The sequence below is a fragment of the Artibeus jamaicensis genome, unplaced genomic scaffold (assembly GCF_021234435.1).
Source record: "Artibeus jamaicensis isolate MK-2021 breed Jamaican fruit bat unplaced genomic scaffold, CSHL_Jam_final contig_525, whole genome shotgun sequence".
In the NCBI taxonomy this organism is placed as follows: Eukaryota; Metazoa; Chordata; class Mammalia; order Chiroptera; family Phyllostomidae; genus Artibeus; species Artibeus jamaicensis.
Genome location: NW_026521874.1, coordinates 9924816 through 9939564, shown reverse-complemented (window position 1 = coordinate 9939564; position 14749 = coordinate 9924816). Strand labels below are relative to the sequence as shown.

Here is a 14749-nt window from a genome sequence, read left to right as displayed (position 1 = left end):
TTCCCTACCCCAGTCTCGCTTTCATCTGTCCCTCCCTGGCTGTGGACTCATTGTCACCATCACTTTGGTCAGCACAGGACAACCAGCTTCCCTGTGTGGGACTCCGACTGGGAGCCAGGCTCCACGCTGAGCATCTGTCACACACAATCTCCTTCCATCTTCCCCCAACTCCGGAAAGTACTATGAACACCCACTTTACAAAGATGCTGGAGTTCAGAGAAGTTAGCCGCAATGGCCAAGGTCACACAGCTTTCACTGCTGTAACCCCTCCTCACTCTTGGGAGCTCCTCTCAGACGTCACCTTTACCTTGTAGCAGTTTCTGGCCCCCCTGGGCTGCTCAGGTGCCTGCTCCCTGCTCCCACAAGCCTGGAGCTTAGCTTCACTCTGGTCTAGCCCTCTACCCATTTCCTCAACCCCAGTGCAAGTGACTTGAGGGCAGGGGCTGGGTTTTGGTCACTGTTCTGTTCCCAGGGGCCCAGAATCCTCATTCATGACACATAATAGGCATTCAACACACAGATTTAAAAATGGAATTTTTTTTAACCCTGAAGTCTTTTTAATTGAGAGGAGAAAAAAACCCTCCATCCATCCTCTACCCCTGGCTCCTATACTCCCCAAAAGTCAGACATCACTCACTGAACACTGTGAGATGGAGCAGCTGGGCCAGCGGGGGGTGGAGCTCATTGGGCAAAAGGGCTGGGGGAGCATCAGCGTCTGCATTTCCTAATCTCCCCCTTTGGGCCCTCCTCCCCGCTCACCCTCTGGGGCCTGGGCTGACCACAGCCGGCAGCAAAAGCCTGCTCCCAACCTGGCCCGTCTCCTCCTCCGAAGAAGCAGCCCTGGAGTGAGAAGGCCCTTGGCTTCCAAGACCCAGACATGGGAAGGTGCCCCAAGCTGGGACAGCACAGGTGACAAGACGGGTCTACAGTCTCCGCAGGCCACTGCCGAGGACTCCACGCTGGCAGAGGCTTCTCACACCAAACCAGCAACATCTCCCTGACTGGCTGACCCCCCAAAACATGGATTTGAACTGATTCGTGGGTTTTTTTCCCAGGAAATGCGTACAGCATTGTAAGTGTATTTTCTCTTTCTTATGATTTCCTTAGTAACGTTTTCTCTTTTTCAGCTTCCTCTATTGTAAAAAGACTATAATATATAACATACAAACTGTGTTAATGCATAAGGCTTCTAGTCATGGTGGACTATTAGTGGTTAAGTTCTGGGGGAGTCAGAGTTACATTTTGAACTGGGTTGGGGGTCAGGGCCCTCAACGCCCACGTTTCCAGGGGTCGACTGCATCAGACACAAACTCAGCCTCCGTCGGAGTGCCTGGGAAGGTGGCGGCCACCACTGGCGAAGCCAAACTGAGTCCAGCTGGTTCTGGCAACAGAGCCCAGACCTGGCCACACCCCTCAGTCGGGAAAAGCTGCTTTGGGGGAACTTGGAACCACGGGTGTGAAGCCCGGGGAAACCCTGAAGGAACTTTCTGCTCTTTTGTTCCGTTGTGATTAACCGCACAAGTGACCCACCATCGATGTGGGAGAAGCAGAGATGCAGACAAGCACAAAGAGAATACGAACCGCTCCTCTCCCACCACCCGGGTCCACGGCAGCCAATAACCTGCTCCGGGAGCTTCGAACCCCTGCCCCCGGGCGCTGCGGACTGACTCTGTGAGAGCATGGGCTCGTGGCCAGCCCAGCTCGGAGGCCCGTGGGCACACACTGCAGCGGCTCAGCTGCCGATGACGGTCACCTGCGTGAAAACTGGCCGGTGAGGACAGAGCTTCTGATTTCGAGGAGCAGCTGGAAAACCCGGTTTTTACATTGCGGAATCTCACAGGCCGGCTTGGCATGCGAGCCACAGATTTGCATACTCGGGTGTGTATCCACCCTGTCTTCCCCCGTCCCCACCAATAAATCCACATGTGTGTGAGGGTGTGCACGTGCGTGTGTGCATATTGGGCACCTTTAGGCACGTGTGACCAGTTCAGAGTGCCCCTTAACTGTCCACAAGGGAGAAGTCGTGTTTTGCACAATCCCATCCTACAGGACCGACTGGGGGGCCTTTCCTTGGGAATTAAGAACACGCGACAAGACAGACTCAGCGCCTTCTGGCTAGGCTTGCCACGCGGAGAGACGAAAATGGGGAGCAGCTACATTTCCCCCAGGGAACGGGGAACTGCGTGTCCTGCTTGGTGCTCCCAGCATTCCATTCCTCAGCTCTGGACACCCATGGAGGCCTGGCCGGTCCCCGAGACACTGCCGTCTCCTTAGCACCCACGGCCCCCCTGCCTGAGCGAGCTTCGGTGGGCCTCTGGCCGACGCAACCAGGGTCCCAAGTTATACAAGGCACAAAAAACAACCCGTAGATGAATATTTTACATAAATGAAGTGCTTCTAAATGACCTTCTGGGGTCATCCACTCTTGCCGCCACCCCACCCCACCAGTCTTGTCTGCGGAGGGGGGACAATACCTGTGTCGCTTATGTTTCTTGGAACTTTTCTTCTTCTTTTTCTTGACAGGTGATGGGCTATATGACGGGGACCTGCAGGGAGAGGGACACCCTTCAGAGAGAGGTTCTCAAAGGCCGGTGCTGGTTTCAAAAAGGCCCTCCACCAGCCCCGTGCCGGTCCTGGTGCTCTCGGTGGCACCCACAGGATAAGGCGCAGGCTGACGTGAGCCTGTACGTGTTTGAAATGTTAGACCCGAGTTCCAATCTTGACTCTGCCACCAAGTCACGAAGCCTCCTTGGGTGGTCACCGCTCTCTCTCATTTCCCGGCTGACGAGACACCCAGGTTGAATGAGATTAGGCGTGTCAAGCGCGGAGCCAGCACGGGGCTCTCAGCGTAGGCGGATGCGCCGGCCTGGGAGGAAGGCAGGAGCGGTGGAACCTGGGTCCACCAGGGGCACCTGACTGAAGGGGCGCCTCTCGGATCAGCGGAGGGTCCCTGGGCTTCCAGAAAACCCCCTTTTCAATAGAAGTCACCAGAGAAACAAGTTTCTTATGTGGCATCTCCTGGCCCTGATATGTTGGCCAGCAGTTAAAGAGACAAAAAGAAAAATAAACACTTCACACGTCAAACAAAACGTGTCTGCAGGGGGAAAGGTGGCGTTGAGAACGACCTGACTCTTAGGGAGTCACAGAGCCTGTCCCCAAACGCAAGCCCAGGGGACACTGACTGAATGAAAGAATGGGTTAGTGAAGCCTGATGCCTGTGGATTCCGTCTTTGATGTGTTCTCATGCCCGCCCCTAAGATCAGGAGGCTTAAGCCACTTGCGCCAATTCCAGTGCTCACCCTACAATGGCTGGGACTCAGGGTCTTCATCCACATTCCTGTTTGGGTCCTTTTAGAACTAGTCTAAAGGGGTGTCCTGGAAACGAGGTCCCAGAGAACCTGGAGGTGGGACCTGTCGTTCAGACTTTCCTCTCTGCTGCCCCCTACAGGCTTCTTCAAGTACTGCCTCCCCGGTTTGGTGTGTTTTTCCGCTGGCCCTTCTAAGGTCTCTGGCCACCACCCTGGGTCTGGAGCTCTGGCTGTCCTTGCAGGCCAATGAGTGGCAGCTTAGAAGAAAATCTGGAAATTCTTTTCAATATGATAAATTAAAGTAAATTGTACGTGGAAAAAAGTCATCGGGTGGAAAAAAGTCATAGGGTGCAAAAGAGTCAATAGCTGGCAAAATACGAAATCCATTGTCCTTGGCTTTAAACTCACTGGTGGGTGTGATGGAGCCAACTGAGGGGCTTGGAATCATGTCCCTGTGGTTTCTGTCATGCCCGCTCCGTGCCTTTCTTTTCCCATCTCTGAAATGGGGCAATAACCCTTGCCTGGTAGGCTGTGGTCAAGAGCAAGAGAGACCCTGGGGATCGCCCAGCCCTCCACACAGAGACAGTTCTCAGAAAAAACCAAACGAAGCCATGTTCAGGGTCAGGACTGTGGCTCCGATCAATCGGTCACTCACTACTATGTGTCAGACACTGTGAGACAGCTCCTTCCACACCCATTTTTTCACCAAACCCACTCCAAAGTCCGGAGAGGGAGGTATTACCACCATTGTGTAGAACTGGAAACAGAGAGGCGAAGTGCGCTGCCTAAGGCCACACAGCCAGTTAAGAGGCAGGGAGGGGCACCTAGCCCTAGGGGTCACTGTTTGACTCCGAAGCCCTTTTTACCCCCGTTCTGCCCCTTCCCCCCATTTTCAGGGTCTCACCAGCCTGTGGGGCCCTCACCTCCTTCTCTTCTTCCTGGCGGATTTCTTCTTTTTCTTCTTCCCCCTGGAGGAAGGCGGTGGCGTCAACTTCTTGTCTCGGGAGGCACTGTGGAGAGCACCGAGTGTGGCGTTAGAGGGCTCAGGGTCCCCAGGCCCCGGTCGGGGCTGCTGTGACCAGGGAAGAGGGACCCAGCGCCTTGGCAGATGACGCGCCCACAGTGAATTACCACCCCATGGCTGGTCCAGTCACACTTCAGACTAAGTGTCCTAAATCAGGAGTTAACGCCGACCTAATGAGACAGACGCGCGATGTCACCCAAACACCAATTGATTATTTAAAACAGAATTACAGAGGTTAACTGCTCCTTAATAGATTTATTATTGAATTTGCAAGTGGTTGACCTTGATAAATAAATCACTTTTTAAATAATTAATCGGCAGTTCAGCCCCGTCCCTCCTCAATACATCTTGTCTGTAGTTCCTGCCGGAAATTTAATAGGAGGCAGATATGTTAAGGAGCAGCTGATTATTAAAAGTATATTTGCCGAGGTCTAATGTAATGAGATACATATCTTATATCGCTTCACAGAACCTCAGAAACCTCTGCTCTTCAGGAATAATTATTTCCCATTCAATTAAATTCAAATGCTCAGGCTGCAGCTAAATGAAGTCAAGTTATCTCCGTTTATAATTGGGGCAGGCTCCAGGGATTTTTTTATTTTAAACACTACCCCATGGCAAAAGGAGATGGTTTGGGATGAAAAACTGCTTGGAAATTGAAATGTGCCGACCTAGTTGGACCACAGTGGGAAAATGGAATATTAATAATATTATTGTCATGATTAGCAATGACACAACTACCGTTTATTCACTTACTACGCGCCCTGTATTTTACATACTTGGATACTCACAAAACTCTTTGGGGGTGGGCCGGCTTTTACTGCCTGGTTTTACAGGTGAAGGAAATAAGGCTCCGAAAGCCGACTGGGCTTGCCCGGGGCTGCACAGTGAGGAGAGGCTGGGGGAGCTGGGAGCAGAGGCAGGGCGGGTGCGGCCCTGCCCCGGGAGCTCTCCCCCCAGACCCGCCGCCTTCTCGGACCTGTTTCTGCACCTGCGCTCTGGAAACGACCGGGAACTCTTCACAGAACACCACAAAATGCTGCCGTATTTAATTCCATCCCGAGAACTGGGATCATTTCGGTTAGTAGAAAAAAAATGCTGCAATGGTCACGGCACGTGCTAAGGTCTCTGCGTTGCCAGTATAAAAATCATACGGCTACTGATATATGGAGAACGTTTTCAGGAGCGTCGCTGTTGGCAGAGTGAACACAAACAGCGTAGGGAGTAGGCACGTGGCTCCTCAGCTACGCTGGCGTGTTACAAAGCACAGGGGACCCCACACGTGTCCAGGAAGCACAACGGCTGCCTGTGTACATGTGGGAGGCTACGTCCAGGTTTTCCCCTCAACGACACAGGGCAGGAGCCTGACTTGTGGACATTTGGTGAGCGACCGGATGAGGGATGCAGCAATTTAGCCACTGGTTAAATCATCTTGTTCCATATAAACACTTCCCAGGGAAACAGCTGCCAGGAATTGGAGAGAAAGGGAAACCTGAACCATTTAAAGTTAAGGGAGGCATACTTAGGAAAAAAAAAACTTTTAAAAGTGTGTTGTTTGAAACAGAAGGATCTCCTTGTTTCGGTGAATTACTCTGCCTCAGTAACCCAAAAACTCCAGGTTCGAAGGAGAGAATTTGGACCAGATCAAGGGTCCTCAGGCTAATCTAGGCCCTGATACCAATGGACCTCGGTTTTCCCATCTGTAAAATGGCTTTGACGCCCTCTGATTGAACAGGAGGCCAAGGCTGTATCTGGGGCGTGCTGCTGCCGAGGACAGTAGGTTTATTTTCAATCTGTCACTGGGGTGGAGGTGCGGGGGGCAGATTCAGGCCCAGGGCAGCGAGACAGTGGTGAGTTTGAGAAGAAAGAGTGATGCCTTCAGCCGGCTGCTGACGCCAGATTACACGACCCTGTGGTAAGCAAATTCACTTCTCTGGGGGCCAAAGATGGGCCAGACTTAATATGTGTGCAGCCTGAAATTTTTAAACAAATGGCAGTGACAGGTTGGCTTTTTCACTAACATCAACATATGATGTGGTAGGTTTAAGTCTAGGATATAAGACCAGAGAGACTAAAGTTCAAAACTTCACTTGGTGTAAGAAAAGCATAGGGAATATAGTCAGTAACATTGTGATAACTGTGTATGGTCCCAGGTGGGGTACTGCAAATATCAGGGGGAGCACTTTTTAAAGTGTATGATTGTCCAACCACTGTACCGTACACCCGAAACTAATCCAGAATAATAGGGAAAGGAAAAAAACTATAACCGCTAACTGGTGCCTAAAGTCAAACAAACAAACAAATAAACAAAACACCTCACCCTGCCCCTGACCGGCTGCCAGATCCGGGGAAGCACCTTACTTCTCTGAGTCTCAGGAAGATGCTGTGTTCTCGTAGGGCAGCTGCACCCTGACTGTCACGTAGTAGGTGCTCACGAAATACAGGGTGAATGACTGAATTCAGGAATGCGTGCAAAGACCTGGGACTCAGGGAACAGATCCGGTCTGAAGTCATGACTCTGGAGTCCGTGGCGCAGGGGTCATTAGCACGGACAGAACCTACCTCTGGCTTTCAAAGTTCCTGGGCCAAACCAGGCCCATCTCCCTGTTGTGTAAACGAGGTGTGACCGACACACAGCTACGCCCACTTGGTCACATACTGTCTGGTGCTGCTCTGTGCTGCAGAGCAAGGCTGAGTAGGTGTGGCGGAGACCACAAACCTAATGCACATTCCATCTAATCGTCCACAGAAAAAAAGTTTGGTGATCCCTGATCTAAGAGTCTAAAAGAAGACCTTGTAAAGAGAGAGGGGCAGATTGGCCAGAGAGACAAACTTCACCTCTGCCTCCTCAACTCGAACTTTCTGGCTGTGGGTAGCACCTCACCTGCGTGCTCTGGCGGGACTGAGCTCCTGGCAGGCCTTGTCTCTCTCCCAGCTGTTGGTGCCCAAGGCCTCAGTGGCTAGATGCTGGCTCAGCTTTTCCGAGGGTCCGTCCTGAACCGGAACCATGGGGCTGCTCTGGGCTTCTGTCCTGCATGGGCAGAAATGAGGAAGTGAAAGTGTTAGGGTATGAGAGACTCTCGATGTTCATCAAACCTTCGCAGACATCCTGACATTTCCCAGCTCCCCTGTGACTGGGTTAGGGCCATGAGAATATCTTTGGCCAACACGTCTCTGATTAGGGTGACATGCATCATTTCCAGTGTGACCCTTCTCTAGCTCCTCCTCTGTCACAGGGACAGCGGAGGCTACGTATTCTGAAGGGCAACGCTAAGATCTGGAAAGCGAAGATCTGTGCTCACGTGAGGCAGGGGTGCCTGAACCTGCTCGGAGTTTGTGTAACAGAAACAAGCCTTAGTGAGGTTAAGCCACCGAGACTGAGTTTGTTTGTACTGCAGCCCAGCCTACCCTATCCTGACTAACTCCCAGGGAGAGGCTGGAAATGGGCATCTCATTACCCACCTTGAGACATAACCAGAGGCCAAAGCATGATGGGATTAGTTGCAACTCCTCTTTGCCATTTTGACTCCATTTTTCTACCTTCTATGTGTATGGAACAGAGATACCTGAATTCAAATACCATTTTCACCCTTCGGTGGCTACAGGAACTGGGGCCGGACACTCAGCCTCTCTCGGTCACGGTTTTCTCAGTTACAAAACAGGGAATACTATCGGCCCTTATACTGCTGATTTGTTGTAAGATAAAATAAGCAAACAGAAGACCTAAGGAGTGTAGCTCCCCTTCCCCTCATTCCCTGTGAACCAAAACCTCGTTTGGCGTCTGCAGCAGGTATGAGGCCGCCTGCTTGAGACACACGCAGTTCCCACGAAGGCCCAGTTCCCTCTTGTGCCTCTAAGAGGATCTCCGACAACACAGGGAAATTACCTGAGTGCCCCCGATCCCACCCCTGACCTTCTTTGAGTCCCAAAGAGGGAAAAGAAGTCGCCTAGTTACTCCGTCTTTGAAGAGCCTGTCACTCAAATCCGCTGGCTCCCAAGTCAGGACCCTGAGAGGCACAGGGGGGTCTGGCCCTGACCGGCCCGTGCCCCTCCCTGCTCACCCCGCCTGCAGATCAGGGTCCAGCATCGATCAGAAACGTCTGCGTTTCTCTGGCGCCAGGCTCCTGCAGCCAGCGAGCACATCAGGGTTGGTTTTATGACTCAGGATGAACGCATCTGATAAGCCCCCGCTTCTCCCAGCTGCCAGGAGAGCAGGCCACGCCCGGTCCATATTGGAGGAAAGACAGCACAACACATCTGTCTCTGTCAGCTGCTGATGGTGCCCCCCTGGGAGTCGAGCTAGGAGGCCCCGCAAGCCCAGGAGCAATGAACTCTCTCATCCGGGTTTCCCAGCCCTGCTCGCTGCCAAACCTACGCTTCCAGAACTCCCCTCCAGCCAGCTCAGCTTCAGCGTTCCCCACACCTCCCCGCCCGCCTCCCACTACCAGGGTCCCACTTCCACGCAATGGCCCAGGCCCATCTATCCCTGTGGGTGCAGTGCTGGCCCTTCTCAGACAAAGCAAGGCTGCCCGTTGCTGCCCCGCCCCCCCGCGAGGCTGCCCTCCCGTGCTCCTCCCGGCCTCAGCTAACCTGCGCTCACCAATGCACTCCAATGCCCGAGGGCCTGTAGTGCGTCTGGGCCAGCTCTAAGTGTGGGGTGCCGTGAGCAAGACGGAGCTATCCCCTGTGACTACAGAGTGGGGAGCTAGTAATACAGACATAAGCAAGTCATAATAAGGCTTACTGGATGGCAATAAATGGTGCAGAGAATAAATCAGAGTGATGGGACTAGGAAAAGGGGCGGTGGCTGTGTACAGAATTGGGGAGACCTTTCTGAGGAAGTAACAGTGGAGTGGAGACCTGAGGGCTTGGGGACGAACCCTGGAGTTTGTGATGGTTTTAAAATGTGTTCACGGATTCTTCAACACTCCTGCCATTAAAAGACGGCGTCTCATTGCCTCCCCCTGAGCGTTGGACGGGCTTAGTGACTCACTTGTAATGAACACAATGAATTATGGAGAATGGAATAAAGTAGGAGAAGTGATAATGGGGGACCTCCAAGAGTGGGTCACAAGGCAGCTTCCGCCCCACGCTGTCGAATGGACCACCCCAAGGGAAGCTGGCTGTGCGGAGGGGCCCAGTGAGGAGCCGAGCTGAGGCCCCCTGCCGACAGCCAGCGCCAGCCGGCCGTGTGAGTGGGCCACCTCGGGAGTGGATCCAGCCCCAGTCAAGCCTTCAGGTGAGACTGCAGCCCTGGCCGTCATCTGACTGCAATCGCAGAAGAGAGGGTGAGCAGTCACCAGGCCCAATTCCTGAATCGCAGTTGTTTTAAGCCACAAAGATTGGGGTAACTTGTTGCATTTCTCAGGCACCTCCTCCTCCAGCCAGTGCATCGAGACTGCTTTTATGGCGCAGGATGAAGGCCTCTGATAAGCCCCCTGCTCCTCGGGGCTGCCAGGACAGCAGGCCATGCCCACTCACTGTTGAAGGGACAAAACACATTCACCTAATCCTAGGCGGAAGGAACAGCAAGGTGGAAGACTGTGAGCCTACACAAGGAACAACAATCAGGGGTGAGAGTGACGAGAAGGGGGATCAGAGCCTAGGTCTTTGTAGGTCAAGGGAAGAGCTCTGGGTCCTCTGTGACTGGGACGGGAAGCCTCCTGAGCAGAAGAGTGGTTGGTCCGGCTTGCATTTCAGAAGGGTTACTTCACCAGCTGAAGATATGAGACAATAGGGGGTGAAGGGCGGAGACGAGGAGACGGCACAGTGGGCTGTGATGGAGGCGGTGGGTCGGGTGCTGGTATACTTAGAGGGTAGAACCTGCGTCCTTTATGCTGGTTCAGTGCAGGATGCAAGAGACTAAGAGCGGGGGGTGGGGGGGGAATGGGTCACGGCAGACCCTGAGGTACTGGGCCTGAGCCACGGGCCAAGTGGGGTCACCGCCGCTGAGGTCTGGAGATGGTGACCCAGGGAGCAGACTCCAGGGGAGATCTAACCGCTTCCCTGGGACGTGACGGGCCGTTTGCCACCCTCACCCCGGCTCTTGCTCACCTGCGTTGTTACTGTTTACCGCCTTCTCTCACGCTAAACTGTGAGACTTCCAGCCCCTGTGCCTGCTGCTTAGGAAACACTCAGCAACATTTGTTCAATGAATAAATGAGAGCGCGCGTGTACTGGCTTGGGAGAACATTTGTTTCAGAACGCTAGACAGGGCTTTTGAGATGCTTTGAGCTAATCCCTTTATGTTGCTGTTGGTGGAAGTAAACGAGCCCAGGCCCCACTACTCGACGGCTCCATCAACCCCCTTTCTAGTCCACCCGCCCCCTCTTAGGGAAGTGATCAGCGAGTATCTATGTGTGTGTGCGGCTCGGCAGAGCATGGGGCTGTTCACACACGAGAATGGCATCTCTGACTCTCTGGGGCACTGCACGGAGCCAGAGGCGACCCTGCGACAGGCACACACTGCATGCTGCTGTGAGGAACTTGGCAATGGATAAATACACAGCGAGTAGTCCTGGCCTTGGGCGGAAGGGCTCAGTGGTGACTGGTGCTCACGGAGGGAGGAGTGACAGGGGCTACCTGCAGGTCGGAGGTGGCAGATGCTACTGCCAGGCGCTGGGCACAGGGCTGGGCTGAAGACGACGGCTCACCCACCACTGCCTTCAGCAGGGCACAGCACCAGGAGCAGGGAGGTGCGGCAATGCTTTAATGAGGACGGGAATGATGGAGTCGCAGCGACTTATAACGTGACCCCCCTGAGGTGGACACTGTCCTTTTTGCCAGTAGCACTGGCTTCACCTTCCCAGCGTGGCGTCCCCACCTGAGATTATAAAACCAACCGGAAGGTAATTCACTCTACCAGGCAGGGAGTGGTGGGGGACAGAAGAAAGGGCTCCTCCGTAATATAACATTTGCAACCTTCAGGATGTTGCAGTACTTTGCTTCTCCGCTTTCTTAAAACTGAAAGAAACCCAGGGAGCATGTATAGTCTGGGGTTTTCCAAAGCTGGCCTCTAAGGGGCTTTGAAAAATAGAGATTCCTAGTTCCCACCTTAACTGTAATGAATAAATCAGAGTCTCAAAGGGGTAAAACATGGAGTTTGCATCTTAAAGAAACATCCAGTAATTCTGCCTCCTATTGGATACTGAATAAAATTCAAACTGATTACAGGGACTAAAAGGCTCTGCTACAGACCCCACTTCCTACCCCTCTCCCTTACTCTGCTCTAGCCATGGGGCCCCCTTGCTGCTCCTCAAATGGAACCGGGTCTTTACTCAGGGCCATCGTCCCTTCTGTTCCCTCCACCCGGCATGCTGTTCCTCCAGTGCTTCTCATGGCTGGCTCCTTCCTTTCATTCCAATGCCCCCTTCTGAGAGCCTCTTTGACCCCTTATGAAATCACGCTTCTTTTTACCGGCGCCATCACAACAGCTTGCTGTGGCTTCCTTCAGAGCACTTGTTACCATTTGAAATGACTGTCTTATATGTTTACTTTCTAAGTGCTGGTCTTCTGGACTAGCAGGTAAGCTTCAGAAGAGTGGGAACTAGTTTCTGCTTTCACCACTGAATTCCTGGAGGTATAGTGCCTGACAGAGGGTGCCTTTTTTGCTCAATAACCATTTGTTGAATGAATGAATGAATTCTGATGACCGATCCAGCATGAAAACCCTGAGTCAGATTCAACGTCTCCTTACATATAAGGAAGTGGAGTTCCAGGGAGAAGGACCAATGGGTGTTCGGCCCCTTTCACAGCCCCACCCATCTCCCTTCCCGGCCTCCAGGTCAGCACCCTTGCAATGTTTTTAAGAAAAACTCCATGTTCCATCTTTGCTGAGCAGAATGGGCATCTGCCCCAATTATCACCACACAGCCCTTCAAAGTTGCATTAAAAAATACACTTAAAAGAAGGCAGGATCTTAGGGGATGGCTGAAACCGTGAAATCAAGAGCACGCATGCACCACTTCACAGAGGGAGGGAGCTGTGAGTGCTGAATTCCACAGGGCCTCCCCACTCAGCTCCTGCTAATCAGCGACCTGGAGCTTAGTTGCTGCTCTCTGTAGTCATGGCAACCAGCAGATTTATAGCCTCTGATAAGAACCAGAGCTGAACTTTCTGCAAAACTCTCTGAGATGCCTGGCTCCCCAGCCGCTTCCCTGCTTCTCCCTCCCAACAAAGTGCTTATTCAGCCCCCGGCTGGGTGCAGGTCCTGGTGCCCCCAGTACTAAACTGTTTAACAACTCTTGGGCGATCAGAATGGAGCAATGTAGCAGGGGAGTGGGGAGAGGGGAGCAGGGAGGGCCCCCAGCCCCAGCCCCCAGCCCACCTCTGATGGTGTGGGGGTAACTGAGGCCCGAAGAGGTAAGGGGACTTGCCCACACAAGAGGTGACTCATGTTGGAACTGCAGCTGGAAGGGTGGTCTTTTGACCCCCAGTCAAGTGCTCCGCCCACATCACTTGATCATAGCAGCAGCTGGCATGTACCAAGCACCTGCTCCGTGCAATGAACATGGAGACAAAAAAAAAAAAAAGTACAGACGAGGAAGGGAGACAGGGGCTGGGTCCTTTGCAGCCGTGTGACAGGTGCTTCCCACGCCCCAGTGTGCCCGTGTCTCACCTGGGGGTCTTGTTCAAGTGCAGGTGCTGACGGAGCAGGTCTGGGTAGGACCTGGGCCTCTGCATTTCTAAGCAATTCTCAGATGCTGCTGCTGGCTCCTGGACCACACTCTGAGTAGCCAGGCTGTAGAGTTTACAAAGGATTTGGACTTGACCCTGAGGGCTGGCCCAGCCAGACAAGCACGGCCCTGTAGCATGCTGTCTCCACAGGCAGTCGATGAGAATGGTGGAGGTCAGTTCTCAAGGCTGGGAGTGTGTGAGTGTGCGAACAGGCGTGTATGTGTGTGTGGTAAATACTCTTGTGCATCAAAAATCGCCCTGTTCCCAAGTTTAGGTCAAAGGACAAAGGAACCATATGGAGAAAAATAAACTCAGCGTTTCTTACCCAGCTCAGCCGAGCAGGTCGGGCCCCAACCGGCCTGGGTCTGGAACTCTCATCACGGAACACGTCCTCCCGTTGCCCTCCCATCGACCCCACACCCAGCCCACCACCCCTCCCTCCACAGGCTGGCCCGTGGGTTGCCTGTTTGGCGAGCGAGGGACCAAACCACTGAGAGGCAGACCGCCGTCCGTTCTGGGGACGTGGCTGACATGCAGGCTGCCCCACCTTGGGACATGCTCAAGTCCAAAACGCTCTGGTTTCCCACTTGGACGGGTTGCAAACGATGACGCTGAGCAAGTGCCCAGGCCCTGGAGTCTCAGTGACGTGAGTTCCAGCCCTGAACCTGCCTCGCTGTGTCACCACGGGTGGGAACAGCGTCTCGCGCTCCAGCACAGGATCTCTGAGTCATTTGGAACTGGGAGGGCTCGCTGCTGACTGTGTGTCCTTGGTGTGGGAAAAGCTAAGCTGGGTGAGTCGTTTTGGGGCGTCGTTACAGCCACTGCCAGAGGAGGAGCCAAGCTAACTGGGTTTGCAGGGCAGAAGCCCACCTGACAGCAAACCTTCAGCCCAGGGTAGGAGGGGTCTTGGTTCAAGAGCTCAGAGAGTGAAGGCTGGCCGGTTCCCAAAAGTGCTGCCAGGGACCATTCTCCACCCAGTCACAGATTCAATGAACATTAACCGAGTGCCCACTGTATGTGGGCACTGTTCTGGGCACTGGGGACATACCAGGAAATAAAGCAGGAGGAAATCCCTGCCTGGGGGGCTTGCATTCTGGGCTGGGCAGAGGCAAGCAGAAAGTTCACAGAATTAAGTGGTAAATATACGTTATCGGAAGGCGATGGGTCCTATAAGGAGAGAAACGGAGTGGGATAAGCAGGAAGGGAGCTGCAACTTTAAATGGGGTGGGACGCAGACGGCCTCAGTGACAAGGTCACACTGGAGCAGGATATGAAGGCGACGGGGGCGTGAGCCTCATACGTGCCTGGGAGACCAGTTAACATGCAAAGGCCCTGGGGTAGGAACACGCTAGATGCACTGGGGCTAGAACTGAGGGAGCAAGGGGGGGAAGGGACGGGGCAGTATCAGAGACGTGATGAGGGACCAGAGAGCGTGGACCGTCTGCTAGGTGAGGGCGGGAACTTGGCTTTTTCTCCCAATGAGATGAGAAGCCGTGGCAGGGTTCTGAGTGGGGAAGAGATATAATCTGACTTAGGTCTGAAGGGTGTTTCCGGAGGCTTGCTGAGTTTGGACAGGGAGGGAGCTGGACCCAGCGCAGGAGACCGGAGCGGAGGTGATGGCGATAACTCCCTGATGGGGCTGGGATCGGTGTTCCGGCTGCTGTGGCGGGAGAGGGGGCCAGGTTCTGGACACTTATGGAGGTTGGAATCAGCAGCATTTGCTCCTGGCTCGGATGTGGAG

The 14749-nt window shown here is 53.6% G+C and overlaps 1 protein-coding gene across 2 annotated transcripts in view; it reads right to left on the bottom strand.

The window, feature by feature from the left end:
• The window catches only part of SRRM4 (serine/arginine repetitive matrix 4), a 131260-nt gene that overhangs the window by 29702 nt on the left and 86809 nt on the right, over positions 1–14749 (bottom strand). Inside the window, exons 2-4 of one of the 2 annotated variants that reach the window (XM_037156119.2) lie at positions 7217–7363; positions 4232–4318; positions 2475–2546 (exon numbers count right to left, since the gene is read on the bottom strand). In XM_037156119.2, the coding sequence (XP_037012014.2) occupies positions 2475–2546; positions 4232–4318; positions 7217–7363 (306 nt within the window). The remainder of the gene's footprint in view (positions 1–2474; positions 2547–4231; positions 4319–7216; positions 7364–14749) is intronic. The other variant, XM_053669937.1, reaches the window with a different exon arrangement.